Source organism: Mobula hypostoma, chromosome 25, assembly GCF_963921235.1.
Source record: "Mobula hypostoma chromosome 25, sMobHyp1.1, whole genome shotgun sequence".
Classification (NCBI taxonomy): domain Eukaryota; kingdom Metazoa; phylum Chordata; class Chondrichthyes; order Myliobatiformes; family Myliobatidae; genus Mobula; species Mobula hypostoma.
In genome coordinates this window covers 16055102-16072146 of record NC_086121.1, presented here as the reverse complement: position 1 = coordinate 16072146, position 17045 = coordinate 16055102, and the positions used below count along the sequence as shown (strand labels likewise).

The following is a 17045-nucleotide window of genomic DNA, read 5'->3' as shown; positions in this document are numbered from 1 at the left end:
TCAGATTTCTGAGTGCTCCATTAATACTATCTCACTATTCCTTCTTTGCACAATTTATTTATTTTTAAAAATTAAAAAAATTGTAACAGTAATTTTTATGCTTTGCACTGTACTGCTACTACAAAACAACAAATTTGCACAGAGTCTTGTCATCTTCAGAAGTTTTCGGATGACTCTGCCATAGTTGGATGCATCAGCAAGGGAGATGAGGCTGAGTACAGGGCTATGGTAGGAAACTTTGTCACAATTAGAGCAGAATTATCTGCAGCTTAATGTGAAAAAGACTAAGGAGCTGGTGGTAGACCTGAGGAGAGCTAAGGTACCGGTGACCCCTGTTTCCATCCAGGGGGTCAGTGTGGACATGGTGGAGGATTACAAATACCTGGGGATACGAATTGACAATAAACTGGACTAGTCAAAGAACACTGAGGCTGGATACGAGAAGGGCCAGAGCCGTCTCTATTTCCTGAGGAGACTGAGGTCCTTTAACATCTGCCGGACGATGCTGAGGATGTTCTACGAGTCTGTGGTGGCCAGTGCTATCATGTTTGCTGTTGTGTGCTGGGGCAGCAGGCTGAGGGTGGCAGACACCAAAAGAATCAACAAACTCATTCATAAGGCCAGTGATGTGGGGATGGATCTAGACTCTCTCACGGTGGTGTCTGAAAAGAGGATGCTGTCTAAGTTGCATGCCATCTTGGTCAATGTCTCCCATCCACTACATAATGTACTGGGTGGGCACAGGAGTACATTCAGCCAGAGACTCATTCCACCAAGATGCAGCACTGAGCGTCATAGGAAGTCATTCCTGCCTGTGGCCATCAAACTTTACAACTCCTCCCTTGGAGGGTCAGACATCCTGAGCCGATAGGCTGGTCCTGGATTTATTTCATAATTTACTGGCATAATTTACATATTACTATTTAACTATTTATGGTTCTATTACTATTTATTATTTATAGAGCAACTGTAATGAAAACCAATTTCCCCCGGGATTAATAAAGTATGACTATGACTATGACTATTTCACAACATCAGTGATAATCAACCTGGTTATGATTTTGATTCTGATTCAGTGAGGGCAGTCTCCTTCTCGAGCAACACTCACAACACGCTGGAGGAACTCAGCAGGTCGGGCAGCATCTGTGGAAACGATGAGTTGATGTTTCGGGCCGGAACCCTTCGTCAGGACTGTAGAGGGAAACTCATCGTTTCCACTGATGCTGCCCAACCTACTGAGTTCCTCCAGTGTGTTGTGAGTGTTGCTTTGACCCCAGCATCTGCAGATTATTTTGTGTTTTAGTCTCCTTCTTGAAACGTCTGGCAGCTGGAGAAGGGAGGAAGTAGGACAAAAATGAGAAGTAAGGCCAGGACTGAATATTGGGTGGCAGAGATTGAAGGGAGTCTCTTAAGGAAGTGGTTTGAAGCAGGTAGGGAATCAGCAGAAGTGGGAGAAGGCTGAGGGAGAGGGTGTTGATGTCATTATGGCTGTGTCTTTATGTATACATTTAGAGTATGTGTCCAAGCATGTGCTAAGTGTACAGTAGAGTCTTGTCATTGACAATGAACTTGACCTGTCAGGTCCCTGTTGATGTGCAACGGCTGACCAAGTTAAAAGAATACATGCTTGGACATCTGCCATTCCTCAGATCTGGAATGGAAATAAGTTATTCTTACCCTTAAGGTGATGAAGAAGCAACAGTCTTGAATAGAAGTTGTGGAAGGAGAGCTTTAAGGTAATGTTTTCTGAATGGGATAAATGTCAGAAAGCCATATATATACCTTCTTCTCAGTATAAATTTGATACCAGGTCCTGCTCTATTGAAGTACCTTCTCATATAGCACACACAAACTATATGTTGTCACTTTGTGTTCAAAGTTGCCACTGTTGGTTATACTTCAATAGTTATTTCTTTGAACAAGATTATATGGTTCAGATATACAAACACAGTTAGCTAACAGTAGTTTGCATACATGGAACAGTATAGCCAGAATCGGGTCCTTTGACCCATGATGCCGTGCCGACTCTTTAACATACCACAACACTTTAACACAATCTAACAATTACTCTTTCCTCTCACATAGCTCTTCATTTTATTTTCATCCATGTGCATAAGAGTGTCTTAAATGTCTCTAATGTATCTGTATACCACCACCCCTGACAGTGTGTTTCACACATCCACCACTTAATGTGTAAAAAAAGCAAACCTATCCTTCAGTCATCTTAAAGTTATGTTCTCTTGTATTAGCCATTTCCGTCCTGGGTCGGCAAAAGAGCTGGCAATCCACTCTGTCTTCTTATTGTCTTATACACCTTTAACAAGTCAATTCTTATCCTTTTCGCCAAAGAAAATAACCTTAGTTCACTCAACCTTTCCTCATAAAATATGCTCTCCAATTCAGGCAGCAGCCTGGTAAATTTCCTCTGCACCCTTTCTAAAGCTTCCACATCCTTTCTATAATAAGACGACCACAACTGAACACAGCTTTTTATGTGTTAAAGTTATCTGATGGTGCTTCATTGTCTGATTATGAGATCACTAAAAGCTAAGTTAAAGAAATGGATACATCTTAACGATTGATTGAAAAAGTAGTTTTAATGAGATGATGAAAGGAGAAGTTAGGGAGAACATTGAAGAGGTTAACTGAGTTAGCTAAATTCACTTGTTCATTGGTAGAAAGAAAGAAAATGAGGATAGAGTCTAACTGTTGGGTTGGGTCAGTGTAAAGAAAGAATTAAATTTGATTCCTCCCTGGTATATGCTGAAATAAAATGGAAGTTTGAAAGACAAACTGGTGTTTGCTTGGAATGTGGTGATAACTGGAGATGTGTATGCACATCCTCGAGATACTGGTGAAGAATGTTTTCGTCCTCACAGACCTGTTGTCTCTGTTTTCTAAGTTATGTGTCTGGGCTGGGACCACTAAGGAATGGAACAGTACTGGGGTAAGAGTTATGTTAGAGTTTTGTAACGATCGTGATGAGTATAAAAAGGGGCACTTTCTTTGTGCAAAAGGGATATTTTCTCTTGGGCTGGGTCATGACTAATGTTAGTGCTAAGAGTTGGAGATGGGGACAAGAATGGAGAGAGGGAGATATGAAAAGTTGTCATATTTGTGGTTCCCTCCAGTATTGTACAGATCGGCTTATTAAATAATATAAAGATTATTGTTTTCTGTACTACTACCTCATTAATGATTTGATCATTTGTCTTTCTTTTTGTGTTGTATGCTTTATACAACTAATAAAGTGATTTCTTGTGTCCTTTAACATGTACAGTGCCTCCTTTGTTCGTGAATGCCCCTGGCTGAATCAGGAAAGAACACAGGATGAATTTTAAAATATTTTTGTTACAGTCAGGTGTCAAAAATACATCATCAGGTGTGGGGTAGATTTAATTTGACCATGTCTGGGTGGTATTTAAATCTTAACCTGAGCTAATCTCCAGTTGGGAATTTATAACATTCTGGGACTCGAGGGAATAAATTCTTAAATAGCTAGGAAAGTAATAGGAAGAGTTGAGTCTAGGAGTAACAAAAGCTTGTATTTCAATGAATGTACATTATGGAAAGCTATCTGAGTCAAAGATAGGTAATACTGTAATTGTGGTTGTGGTTTGGAGAGTATTATGAACTTGGAACTATGTCACCAGATGTTTGATAATTTCAACCTTTTGATGTGCAATTAATGCTATAACATGTTCAGAAAGTATGATAATTCTTGTCAAGTCGTGAGGGGAGAATGGCTCTGTTTACTCATGTTGCATTAGTAGTTCAGAAGGGAATGATGGAAGCAGCACCTAATTTCCTGGGCTGACTTTGAGCCCGAGATCGGGCCAGTAGACCCTCAACTGATTGGTGTTCTGACTTAAGCAAAAGATAATTTGTATCCTGTCAATAAACCTGCATTATTTGAGCCTCTGTTTCAATATATGAGAATCAGATTTAATTTCACTGGCATATGTTGTGAAATTTGTTAACTCTGTGGCAGCAGTACAATGAAATCCTTGATAATTAAATATTGAGGGGAAAAAATGAATTACACTTAATATATATATTGTACCTTCGGGCTTTTGTACCTCCTTCCTGACAGTAACAGTGAGAAGAGGGCATGCCCTAGGGATTGGGGATCCTTAATGATGAATGCTGCCTTCCTAAGGCACTGCTCCTTGAAGATGTTATGGATTCCATGATGGAACTGACTAATTTTACAAGTTTCTGCAACTTACTTCGATCTTGTGCAGTACCCCGCCCCCCCATACCAAACAGTGATGCAGCCAGTCAGAATGCTCTCCACGGTACGTTTGTAGAAGTTTGAGTGTTTTACTTGACAAACCAAATCTTCTCAAACTCCTAGTAAAGCACAGCTGCTGAAATACAGTAAAATCAAGGTCTGAAAATTTAAAAAAACTATTCTTCCATAACCAGCGCTTTTAAAAACAGTTTTCATGGTCATTTGTCATTGGAAAGTTACTAACATTCGTGGCCTGCATTAGAATCTGCATCCGAAATACAGTACCTATAAAATGTATTCCCCCCCCACCCCGTAAGTTTTCATGTTTTATAACATTAAATCACAGTGGATTTAATTTAGCTTGTTTTGACACTGAAAAAGACTCTTCCATGTCAAAGTGAAAACAGATCTCTACAAAGTGATCTAAATTAATTACAAATATAAAACAAAAGTACTCATTACAGACGTATACACCACCTTTAAATGACACAGCAAATCAACATTGGTGCAGCCAATTGGTTTAAGAAGTCACATAATTAGTTAAATAGAGATCACCTGTGTACAGTCAAGGTGTTTCAATTGATTGTAGTAAAAATTCACCTGTATCTGGAAGGTCCATCTGCTGGTGAGTCAGTATCCTGGCAAAAACTACACAATGAAGGTAAAATAACACTCCAAGCAACTCAACGAAAAGGTTTTTGTAAAGCACAAATTAGAGATGGATACAAGAAAATTTCCAAGTCACTGAATATCCCTTGGAGTACAGTTAAGTCAATCATCAAGAAATGGAAAGAATATAGCACAGCTGTAAATCTGCCTGGAGCAGGCAGTCCTCAAAAACTGAGTGAATGTGCAAGAAGGGGACTAGTGAGGGAGGCCACCAAGAGATCTATGACAAGCTTAGAGGAATTACAAGCTTTGGTGGCTGAGATGGGAGAGACTGCGCATACAACAGCTTTTGCCTGGGTGCTTCACCAATCGCAGTTTTATGGGAGAGTGGCAAAGAGAAAGCCACTGTTGAAAAAACTCACATCTAGAGTTTGCCAGAAGCATCTGGGAAACTCTGATGTCAGCTGGAAGATGATTCTGTGGTCTGGTGAAACCAAAATCGAGCTTTTAGGCCATCAGACTAAACACTATGTTTAAGTCAAAGACCACACATCATCAAAAGCACACCATCCCTACTGTGAAGTATAGTGGTGGCTTCATCTTGCTGTGGAGATGCTACACTGCAGCAGGCCTTGGAAGGCTTGTGTAGAGAGTAAAAGGAATGCAGCAAAGTACAGGGAAATCCTGGAGGAAAACCTGATGCAGTCTGCAAGAGAAGTGTGACTTGGGAGAAGATTTACTTTCCAACAAGGCAATTAAATAAGAACATAAGCAGGAGTAGGTCATTTGGCCTGTCGAGTCTGCTCCACTATTCAATAAGATCATGGCTCAAACATTTTCACCTACCTGCCTTTACCCCATAACCCTTAATTCTCCTACTATGCAAAAATCTATCCAACCTTGTTTTAAATATATTTATTGAGGTAGCCTCCACTGCTTCATTGGGCAGAGAGTTCCACAGGTTCGCCACTCTGGGAGAAGCATTTCCTCCTCATCTCCATCCTAAATTTACTCCCCTGAATCCTAAGGCTATGTTCTCTAGTTCTTGTCTCACCTACCAGTGGAAACAACTTCTCTGCCTCTATCTTATCGATCCCTTTCATAATTTTATACGTTTCTATAAGATCTCCCCTCATTCTTCTGAATTCTAGCGAGTACACTCCCAGGTGACTCATAATCTAACCCCCTCATCTCTGGAATTAACTTGGTGAACCTTCTCTGCACTGCCTTCCAAAGCCAGTATTTCCTTCCTCAAGTAATGAGACCAGAGCTCAAGCATAAAGCCAAAGCTCCACAGGAATGGCTTCAAAACAACAGTTAATGTCCTGGAGTGGCCAAGTTAGAGTCCCGACCTCAATCCAATTGAGAATTTGTGATTGGACTTGAAAGGGGCTGTTCACTCATGATCCCCATGCAATCTGACAGAGCTTGAGCAGTTTTGTGAAGAAAGAATGGGAAAAGATTATAGTGTCAAGATGTGCAAAGCTGATAGAGACCTATTGACACAGGTTCAAAGCTGTAATTGCTGCCAAAGGTGCATCTAAGTACTGACTTGAAGGGGGTGAGTAATTATGCAATCAATTTTTTTGTCTTTAATAATTGTAATACACTTAGACCAATTTGTAGAAATTTTTCACTTTCACTTTTCTGTTGATCAGTATCAAAAAAGCCAAATTTAATCCACTGTGATTCAGTGTTGTAAAACAATAAAACATGAAAACTTCCAAGGAGGTTCAATACTTTTTATAGGCACTGTAATTCAGTGATTGTAAAAATGCTTCTGGTTGTTCTGAGGGAGTGACGAGGAACAACATGTTCTTGTTACTCCTCTTGTATGTTGCTGCAATATGAAATGGTGTTTCATTTCTTTTGTTTCAGGTAGTAAAGCGGGCGGTCGCTAGCCAACCACAGTCCCTGGATGCCACAGAGCGAGCAGAGAAGTTTCGCCAGAAATATAGGCACAAACTTCAGACACTGAGGCACCAACCATTGTGAGTTTTGAATGGATCCCCATTACTTGTAGTTTGCTCCACAAAGCACCCGATTCTAATGTATTCATCACTTACAAAATCACTTTAAGCCTTCTGGGTCTGAGTTTCAGTGTAGTAAATATTAATACTTGTGTTAAAATGTCAATGTTTGATTTTGTTTAAAACGTCAAGGTTGAATTGAACCGTACTATCACCAAGAATAGTTGAGTTGAATACAGTTGTATTAAGTGAAGAGAAAGGAGACAATGCTGATAGATCAGACTAAGTGGGGTGCGGTCCAAAGACTAATTGTGCTGACTAGCCTATTTTTGTGCTGTCTGGTGTGCTATTGTATGAAACCATGATGTAATCTTGCAGCTTCAGTAATTATTGATGCAACTGCTCCTGGTGCTAATTGTAGTTCTGGTTGCATAGTAGAGAAAGGAGGGTGTAGAAGGATTGATTTTGGGCAGTTGTGTAAATTGGGCATGTTCTTACTGGAAAAGAAAAGATTGAGAAGTTTATGATTGCTGTTATTAGGATCCTAAGGGACTAGATAATTTTGCCTATGACCAGTTGTTGCACCTTGTCCAGAACAGTAGTATCAGAGCCTGCAGTTGAATGAGGTAAATTTGAAACTAATCTGCTGTAATATTTTATTGAGGGAGTAGTAAATCTATGGAATAGCTACTTCAGGTAGATAGTAGAAGCAGTTTAATACAGATTAGATTTCCATTCAGAAAATACTTTTGGAATATTGTGTAAATTATTTGAGATTGGTATAATCATTGTAGTTTGTGAAAGGAAGAAAGAAGTGCAGATCTGTAGTCCTCCAACTTGTCCAACACTGGATTCCTGTTTGGATCTACTTTAAACTAACTGAGTGAGATAGATGCTGTGAGTACTTAAAAACTCCACTGTATCATGTGATCCCCAGTATTCCAGCAGGTGAATTTGAGGAACCATAGTCTATACATCCAGTAGTTGCTACATTCCTGCCACTAAATAGCAGCAAGTTTTATGAAAAATGTTTGCTAATTCGCAAAGTTAATATACACAGTTGCCAAGAAAGTGGCAGGATGCTTGAACAAAAGTGGGTTACTTAGGAAATTAGCAATTATAAACAATAAATAAATAATTTAAAGGAACTCCTATTCTGTGTATACCAATTTTACTTTTATTCCCCAAAATGCTCCATTGTCTTTAAATCCTAAAGTTGTTGGGACCCTCCCTGGAAATGATGGGAACCTTGTAGTACTTCACAAGGAATAGCATGGTGTTATTGGACTATTGAGTGTAGAAGCCATCAAAGCTAAGTTAAATCTAGCATTCTCTCTGCCTTCATTTTCCATTGGGAAATTTGACCTTGAGCAGCAATATCATTATTTTTTAGATAATTTTTAATAGATCTTTAGCTGTCCTAGTATATCTTGAAAATACTTTTACCTTCCATTTTCTCTCAGTGCATATGGATCTCTAACAGTCAGAAGCTTGCTGGACACGCGGGAGCACTGTCTGAATGAATTCAACTTTCCAGATCCTTACTCAAAAGTAGGCACTCCTGCTTTCCTTTTACTTTTTCTCCAAAAAAAAAAGCATTCATTTATATTTAAAAAAAAGACTTGATTGATTGAATGTCTTTTGTGTTGCCTTGATTGTGGAATATTGAGACCGTGTTTTTGGTACTACCCTTGATACCGAAAGAACCTCTGAATTGTAATAGGATGTTATGGCAAAGAATCTGCTGCCAGGGGGTGCTGTAGAGAAAAATATGCTCTCAGTGGTATAATGAGAGCACATGCAATCCATTTGTCGAGTTAGTTTCTCACTAAAAGTTGGCATATATATATTTTTGGGACGTCTGAAGGAGGTTCTCTGTTTCCTTTCAAAATTACTTTCAATATTTCTAAGCAGAACATTAACACAAAGTTTGCAATGCAGGAAACTGAAGGTGACTAAATTAAGTATACACTAAATCATGAAAGATCAAACACAGTGCATTTGGGCCACTTATAAAGAATATCTTTTAAAAAGGCTTTGTTTTGAAGTAAAATAGCAAGGAAGATGATAGGTTGAGAACAAAATATCAAAATAATTGTTTGATTCTTTCATTGTAGTTGTACAGACTCTATGGAATTTGAGTGAAATGGTTATTTTTCTTTTCTCCCCCTTTCTAATATTTAAGTTTAATATGGATTCCTTTAAACAAATGTTACGCTCATATTGAAAATTGAATTTTTAGCCTATGGTAATGTCTAGAGTTGAGGCAGCTGCAAAATGATGGAACAAAATAACTAATTTATTAACTTTTGGCTCATGTTTTCTGTGAAAGAGTCTTTCAGAAATAAGGTGTGGGATGAGCTTTTAAATTATATGTAGGGGTGGGGGAGGTGTGCGTTCTGAAGAAGCTTTTTTGGAGACCTGTTCATTGTCCTTATATACTTCCATCCCCCATCAGGTCTCAAAGCTCTACGCTTCTTTTTGGATTCCAGACCTAATCAGTTCCCCTCTACCACCACTCTGCTCCGTCTAGCGGAATTAGTCCTTACTCTTAATAATTTCTCCTTTGGCTCCTCCCATTTCCTCCAAACTAAAGGTGTAGCTATGGGCACCCGTATGGGTCATAGCAATGCCTGCCTTTTTGTTGGGTTTGTGGAATAATCTATGTTCCGTGCCTATTCTGGTATCTGTCCCCCACTTTTCCTTCGCTACATCGATGACTGCATTGGCGCTGCTTCCTGCACGCATGCAGAACTCGTTGACTTTATTAACTTTGCCTCCAACTTTCACCCTGCCCTCAAGTTTACCTGGTCCATTTCCGACACCTCCCTCCCCTTTCTAGATCTTTCTGTCTCTGGAGACAGCTTATCCACTGATGTCTACTATAAGCCTACTGACTCTCACAGCTATCTGGACTATTCCTCCTCTCACCCTGTCTCTTGCAAAAACGCCATCCCCTTCTCGCAATTCCTCAGTCTCCGCCGCATCTGCTCTCAGGATGAGGCTTTTCATTCTAGGACGAGGGAGATGTCTTCCTTTTTTAAAGAAAGGGGCTTACCTTCCTCCACTATCAACTCTGCTCTTAAACGCATCTCCCCCATTTCACGTACATCTGCTCTCACTCCATCCTCCCACCACCCCACTAGGAATAGGGTTCCCCTGGGCCTCACCTACCACCCCACCAGCCTCCGGGTCCAACATATTATTCTCCGTAACTTCCGCCACCTCCAACGGGATCCCACCACTAAGCACATCTTTCCCTCCCCCCCCTCTCTGCATTCCGCAGGGATCGCTCCCTACACAACTCCCTTGTCCATTCGTCCCCCCCATCCCTCCCCACTGATCTCCCTCCTGGCACTTATCCGTGTAAGCGGAACAAGTGCTACACATGCCCTTACACTTCCTCCCTTACCACCATTCAGGACCCCAAACAGTCCTTCCAGGTGAGGCATCACTTCACCTGTGAGTCGACTGGGGTGATATACTGCGTCCGGTGCTCCCGATGTGGCCTTTTATATATTGGTGAGACCCGACGCAGACTGGGAGACCGCTTTGCTGAACATCTATGCTCTGTCCGCCAGAGAAAGCAGGATCTCCCAGTGGCCACACATTTTAATTCCACATCCCACTCCCATTCTGACATGTCTATCCACGGCCTCCTCTACTGTAAAGATGAAGCCACACTCAGGTTGCAGGAACAACACCTTACATTCCGTCTGGGTAGCCTCCAACCTGATGGCATGAACATTGACTTCTTTAACTTCTGCTAAGGCCCCACCTCCCCCTCGTACCCCATCTGTTACTCATTTTTATGCACACATTCTTTCTCTCACTCTCCTTTTTCTCCCTCTGTCCCTCTGAATATACCTCTTGCCCATCCTCTGGGTCACACCCCCCCCTCCTTGTCTTTCTTCCCGGACCTCCTGTCCCATGATCCTTTCGTATCCCCTTTTGCCTATCACCTGTCCGGCTCTCGGCTCTATCCCTCCCCCTCCTGTCTTCTCCTATCATTTTGGATCTCCGCCTCCCCCTCCAACTTTCAAATCCCTTACTCACTCTTCCTTCAGTTAGTCCTGACGAAGGGTCTCGGCCTGAAACGTCGACTGCACCTCTTCCTATAGATGCTGCCTGGCCTGCTGCGTTCACCAGCAACTTTGATGTATGTTGCTTGAATTTCCAGCATCTGCAGAATTCCTGTTGTTTGCATTGTCTTTTACCACTGTATTGGCAGTGAGAACAGACATGTGGCATGACTGACAGCAACAAAGATGAGTTTCTTTTTCAGATTGTAAATGTGCGTAATTTGGTTTTTATAGAACTTGAAATTTTAAGCATTTGCTTCTCCTTCTGTTGAAATTTTGTGTGGTGCAAGTTATTAACGCTCTACACTGGAATTGTGTATATAAGTGTTTTGGATGGTTGATGGGAGTGCCAATCAACTGAGTTGCTTTGTCCTGCAAGAATGTAAAACTTGAATTTATATAATTTTTTTTGTATCGCACTTCAGATGTCTCTGAAAGTACTTCGCAGCCATATAGTGCTTTTGATGTGTAAGAAACATGACAGGCAATTTGTGCACAGCAGAATCCCACAAACAGTAATGAGAAAGTGGTGAGATATATTTTGCCTAATGTTGAATGAAAACCCTGCAGTTTATCACCTTGATCTTGAAAATAATTTATTTGCTTTCACCTTTAGACTTGGCCTAATATGTATGGCATTTCTGACTCGGTACCACCTTGGGTGCTGAGCTCTAGACTGAAACTTGAATCCATAGCCTGCCAACACTGAGACGAGAGTATTGCCAACACACTTTTTGAATGTGTGACTAAAGCTACATTTATTCAAGAAAGTGAAGACCATTACATCAACATGGGAAGCATCGTATGTTTGAGCACTAATATTATTGACAGCTTTATTCAGTACTGAAAACAAAATGTTTGATATCCATTATCTTACTTTGATTCCCAGTTGTTTGAAAGGAAGAGATCTGCTTAGGAATAAAAAATTAAACTTGATTTTGGCAAAACCTAATCTGATTTGTGTACTTTATTTTTATCCAACCCCAACCTAGAGGCATTTGCAGTAAAGTGGGGGGGAGGGGAAAGAAATTGCTATGCTATGCAGGCATTGATGAAGATCAAGAGCCTGTGCATGGAACAAGTTATCCCGAAATGGACGACAAACTGAGCTGGACTGGTATAGCATGGCCCAGTGCAGCCTGATCCAAATTTGCATGTTTTACCGGAACATACAGTACATCTGACCTGACCCAAACCTGAATCACAGAGTTAAGTCCCATTGTGCTAGTGGGCTGCAATGCAAGGTGCATTTTTTCCTGGTATTGTTACTGTTTCTTTGAGGCTGAAGGTTGTATTGTATGAATAAAACCAAAATAACAATGCAGGTTAGCCAGAATATGCAAAAGGTGTCAACTGATGTTACCTTGAAAGGTTATTGACGTAGAAGTTAACTCTGTTTCTCTACATACCCTCCCTGAGCCAAGCGTTATTGATAGTTTTCTGATTTTACTTCGGACTCTTATCATCAACTGTATTTTTACTTTTGCAAGCTAAGCTAATAATAATATTTTTTTTGTTTCCTTTGCAGTTTAAACTTTGGGGAATCTGGGTTTAAACATCAGAGGCCAAGAGAAATATGCCTAGGGAAGGAGTAAATACAAAATGCTGGAAATAACAGCTAGGCTGAGCAGCACAGAGACAAAACTGAGATAAAAACAGGTTAATGAGGCAGTTATGTTTCTCTGTCTGATATGTGTTGCTAATATCGAGGGGTAAACCTTGCCAAGTTAACCTATTTGGTCTAACTCTATTGGAGATATTCTGTTTGTGACTGAACACTGACTTGTATTTGGTCTTTTCCAATTCTGACAAAAGGTTTAATTCTGAAATGCTAAGTTAGTTTCTGCTGTCTAACCCTCTGAGTGTTTCCAATTATTTCTGCTTTTATTTCAGATTTCTAGTATCAGCATTTAATTTTTAATTTTTAATTTCAAAAGAGCAAAGATCACTTTCTTTTTTTGAACTCTGATTATTACTTCAAGTCCTGCTCCATGGGCATGATGTTTTTGTGCGATGCTGAAGGAGTAACTTCTCACAGATGTTAAATTGAGGCCTCACTTGCCCTCCTTAGTGAAATAAAGTATTGTGAAGCTGCTTAAAGATAAGCAGGTATGCTCTTCATATCCGGTCCAATATTTATTATCATGCATCATCAGGGAAATAGATTATTGTCTCATTTATCTCACTGCTTTCTATTAAAGCAGAATTTCTGGTCGGCATCACATTGCTATTTTTGAATGCTGTGTGCATATTGGCTGCTGTTTCTGCTAAGTGATTACACTTCAAAAGTACTTCATTGATTGTGAATTGCTCTAGGGTATGGTGTCTTCATGAAAGGTGCAACGAAAGGAAATGTGTTTTTTTTGTTGTATCTTTTTAAGGTTTCGCCAATGTCAGACAAACATTCATGTGGCAATAGCATAAATTTCCCTGATAACGCGCGCTGCATTTGCTCATGTAGGGTTGGTATTACTGCAGATTAACAGTGTTTTGACCCTTTATTAAGAACATACACAGGAGTAAATCATCTGTCCCTTGGTGCCTGCTGCAACAATCGTCGTGATCATAACTGATCTTCTACTTCAATGCTGCCTCTGAATTCTGAAACTGTGCTGCTGGGTCCTTAGCCAGGGGACATTCTTATTTAGGAGGGATAAAAGAAATCTTTTTTTTTTGCTGTAGATTAATTCATACTTTAAGAAACCTATCTACATTTATTATAAACCAAAGCTCATTTCTAACCCACTGCATATTGGATTTTTTTTTTAACCTGTTTTTTGATCCCCAAAGGCTTGTGCCATTTTCTGTATTAGGGATGTTTCTGGTGTTCTGTTTGAATCAATGCAGTATGTTGTTGAGCAAATAGTGAGCAGATGTACATTTGGTTGGACCCTGGTTTATTGAGATAGTCTCTGGCACATCCCTGAAACTGCAACAGAAATTTATATCCCACTTTTGTTACTAGCTGTCCCTTGCATGATATATTCAGATAAGTTTGTTTGTCGATTCCTGTGTCTGTTTTTCATCTTTTATACTAATTGACTGGAGTTTTGGGCGTTCATTGTTTTCTAGGTGAAGCAAAGAGAAAATGACATTGCGTTGAAACACTTTCAGAAGGTGGTGCAGAACTTGGACTCGTTGAGTATGGAGGAGCGACAGTTCGCATTAGTGAAAGGTCTCTTGGCAGGAAATGTATTTGACTGGGGAGCCAAAGCTGTTTCAGAGTAAGTTTAAAAGAAACTCAGTGAAACTGTTTAATTCTGCAATATTTTACTGGTTGCTGAAATTTTAGAGGAAAATATCACTGGATGCATTTATAGACTAATAGAGTAACATTTTTTTGAAAGTGCTTTACTGGTAATAAAATTTAGCAATGCATGTGAACCTTTTCTAGCATTTATTTGTAATATTCTGGATTTCTCTGTGTTGAATTGTATTTTTCGCTTGTTACACTTAGTGTTCTTGAAACAAATTCAGCATTTGGCTTTGAAGAAGCGAAGGAACGACTGCAAGGTAATGGACCATGTGACATTATAAGAAATTAAAGTAATTTAATTCTAAAATGAAGTGAACAATTTCCTGATGTACTGCTGGTACTTCCTCAAATTAAGGAAAAGTAGAATCACTGAAGTTATGTATGTCTTCCACACTTCAACTGCAGTACTACCCATTTCCCCTTTGGCCAAACCTTTCCACTGTCTTTGAATTTTTCTGAAACTGGTGCACCATGCTGGAATGTGATTCTTTGACTGAGAGCGATTACATCTTTATGTTCACTTAAATTGTCATTGTTCAACATTCAGGAAAAGAAGGGAGTAACTAAAAAGATGTTATTCTAGCTAATGAACTTCAAACCTTAGAATACAGGGAACAAAAATAGTGGAAAACTTTAAAGGGAAGCCAGATTACTCCCTCAGGAATATTTCCTGAACTTTGCATCCACATGTTCACTTGAAAGATTAACTTGTTTTCTTCCATCTTTGCATGTTCTATAGTCTGCATGTGACAGTTAATTATTTTTCCAGCTGAGCCTGAAGTTGAAGTGTACATGCGTAGTCACAGTACTTGGTCTGATGCTGAGAATTATTTTCCCTGGAATTTCATTCTTTGTAAGAGACCATTCTTAAGTGATTTAATGAATGCAATTAACAGTCAAATAATTTTGCATTTCTCAGCACGCCCGTGGCTTGTGGATGCATATAATGACTGGATAGAACGACTTAAGGTAGGAATTTGCATGTATTACAGCTGTTTGCATTCTAAATCAGGATATTCAACTAGAATGTTACTTTCTTTCAGATAATGGTTAAATGTTTAATTTTAAATAGGATGTGAAGCCTTAAAGAGGTTTCATTTGGGAATCAAAAGGGAGCCATTGAAGCCATTGCTATTAATCTGGGTGAATGCAAATCTGAAAAATACTTTACATTATTGTATCATGTAAGTTTTATCACATCAGCTAATAAATAATTATCCAGTTTCCTCTTAAATCTGCAGATGTGAATCTCTAACATTGATTGTAAATCTGTTGCATTTGGTTACCTTTTGTATAACTACCATGAAAAGCATGACTTGTTTATTTTTATCAAATATATTTTGTATTTGTTTATTTAAAAAAAATCTGCAGTTATTGTCTCATCTTGATGCATACTTATATCCTTTTAGTCCAATACTCTCCCTACTTACCATCTTGTTTTCGATACATGCATAAAAATGCCTTGATTCTCTTTAATCTTACCTGCCAAAGACATGGCCCATTTAGCCCTCTTGATACCCTCTTTAAGTTCTCTCCTGCATCCTCTATGTTCTTCATAGGTTCTGTCTAATTTCAGTTTCCTAAACCTTACGTGTGCTTCCTTTTACTTTTTACTAAACTTACAATATCTCTTGTCACCCAAGGTTCCAGAACCTTGCCATCCTTATCATTCATCCTTGAAGGAGAATGCTGCTCTTGACCTCTAACCAATGTCAGATTTAGATGTACTCCGAAGTGCCACTCCCTATCTGCTTACCCTAACTCCTGTTTAATACTGTTGTAACTAACCTTCACCTAATTTAAAGTTTCCATCCTTGGACCACTTATAGTTATCTGTAACTATCATAAGAAATATGGAATTAAAATCAATGTACTCAAAATGCTCCCTCCTGAAACTTCAATCACTTGGCCAGACTCATTCCCCAGTAAAAGATCTAGTATGGCCTTTTCCCTACCTACAGCAAAAACAAACTACTGGAAGTGCTTGAAGCAGCATTTGTGAGGCAAAGGCATAGTCAATGTTTTGAATCAAGACTCTGTAACATGAATCTATTGGACTATCTACATGCTGTTTGAAGAAAGCATCCAGGATGTACTTAACAATTTCTGCCCTTCTATATCTGCCACTAAGGAAACTTCAGTAATTATAGGGGAAGTTTACTAATGACAACAACCCTGCTAGTTTTGCATCTTTCTATACTTTGCCTACGTATGCTTTATTCCTGCTAGCTATTTTAAGGCTTATACTAAAAACCCATCACTGTAATTGCATCTTTTTGTTTAATTTCTGAGCTCTATCCATTTGACCTAGCAAGATGTCTTTCCAGGATATAATCTCTAAGTGTAGCTGTAATATTCTTCCCAATTCGTAATGCAGCGCCCCCACTTCTCTTACATCGCTTGTGTCTGAAACATCCAAACCGTGGCATGTTGAACTGCCGGTCCTGCTCTTCTCTCAACCTATTTTCTGTAATGGTTGCAACATTTTAGAACTGTGTACAAGTCCTAGCTCTAAACTTGTCTGCTTTGTCTGTAACACTTGTTGCAGCAAATAAACACGCTTCGATCCATTTGTTCCATCACGATCATTAATCTGACCCTACCATTCATCCCTTTAGAATGACTTTACTTAATATTTACCTTCTTAATCTCTCCACCTGTTGACCCACTGTTGTGGTTCCCACTCTCCCCCACCCCGCCATACTAGTTTAAACCTTGTTGAGTAAAGTTAGCAAACCTCCCTGCAAGGATATTGGTTCTCCTTCTGTTTAGGCGCAACCTATCCTTGTGCACGTTCAACTTGCAAGATGCTGAAGGTACTCAGTGGGTTTGGTCTGGAAATGGATAGTTGATGTCTCAGGTTGAGATCTTCTGTCAGCTGAATGCTGCATTCA

The 17045-nt window shown here is 39.5% G+C and overlaps 1 protein-coding gene across 3 annotated transcripts in view; it reads left to right on the top strand.

Annotated features, from left to right (window-relative positions):
• pank4 (pantothenate kinase 4 (inactive)) overlaps positions 1-17045 on the top strand; it is an 82737-nt gene that overhangs the window by 44959 nt on the left and 20733 nt on the right. For all 3 annotated transcript variants that reach the window (XR_010016092.1, XM_063033158.1, XM_063033156.1), the window contains 5 exons: positions 6722-6834; positions 8277-8364; positions 13968-14119; positions 14353-14408; positions 15071-15120. Coding sequence is in view for 2 of the 3 variants with exons in the window: in XM_063033158.1 (XP_062889228.1) it covers positions 6722-6834; positions 8277-8364; positions 13968-14119; positions 14353-14408; positions 15071-15120 (459 nt within the window). In the remaining variant the exon portion in view is untranslated. The remainder of the gene's footprint in view (positions 1-6721; positions 6835-8276; positions 8365-13967; positions 14120-14352; positions 14409-15070; positions 15121-17045) is intronic.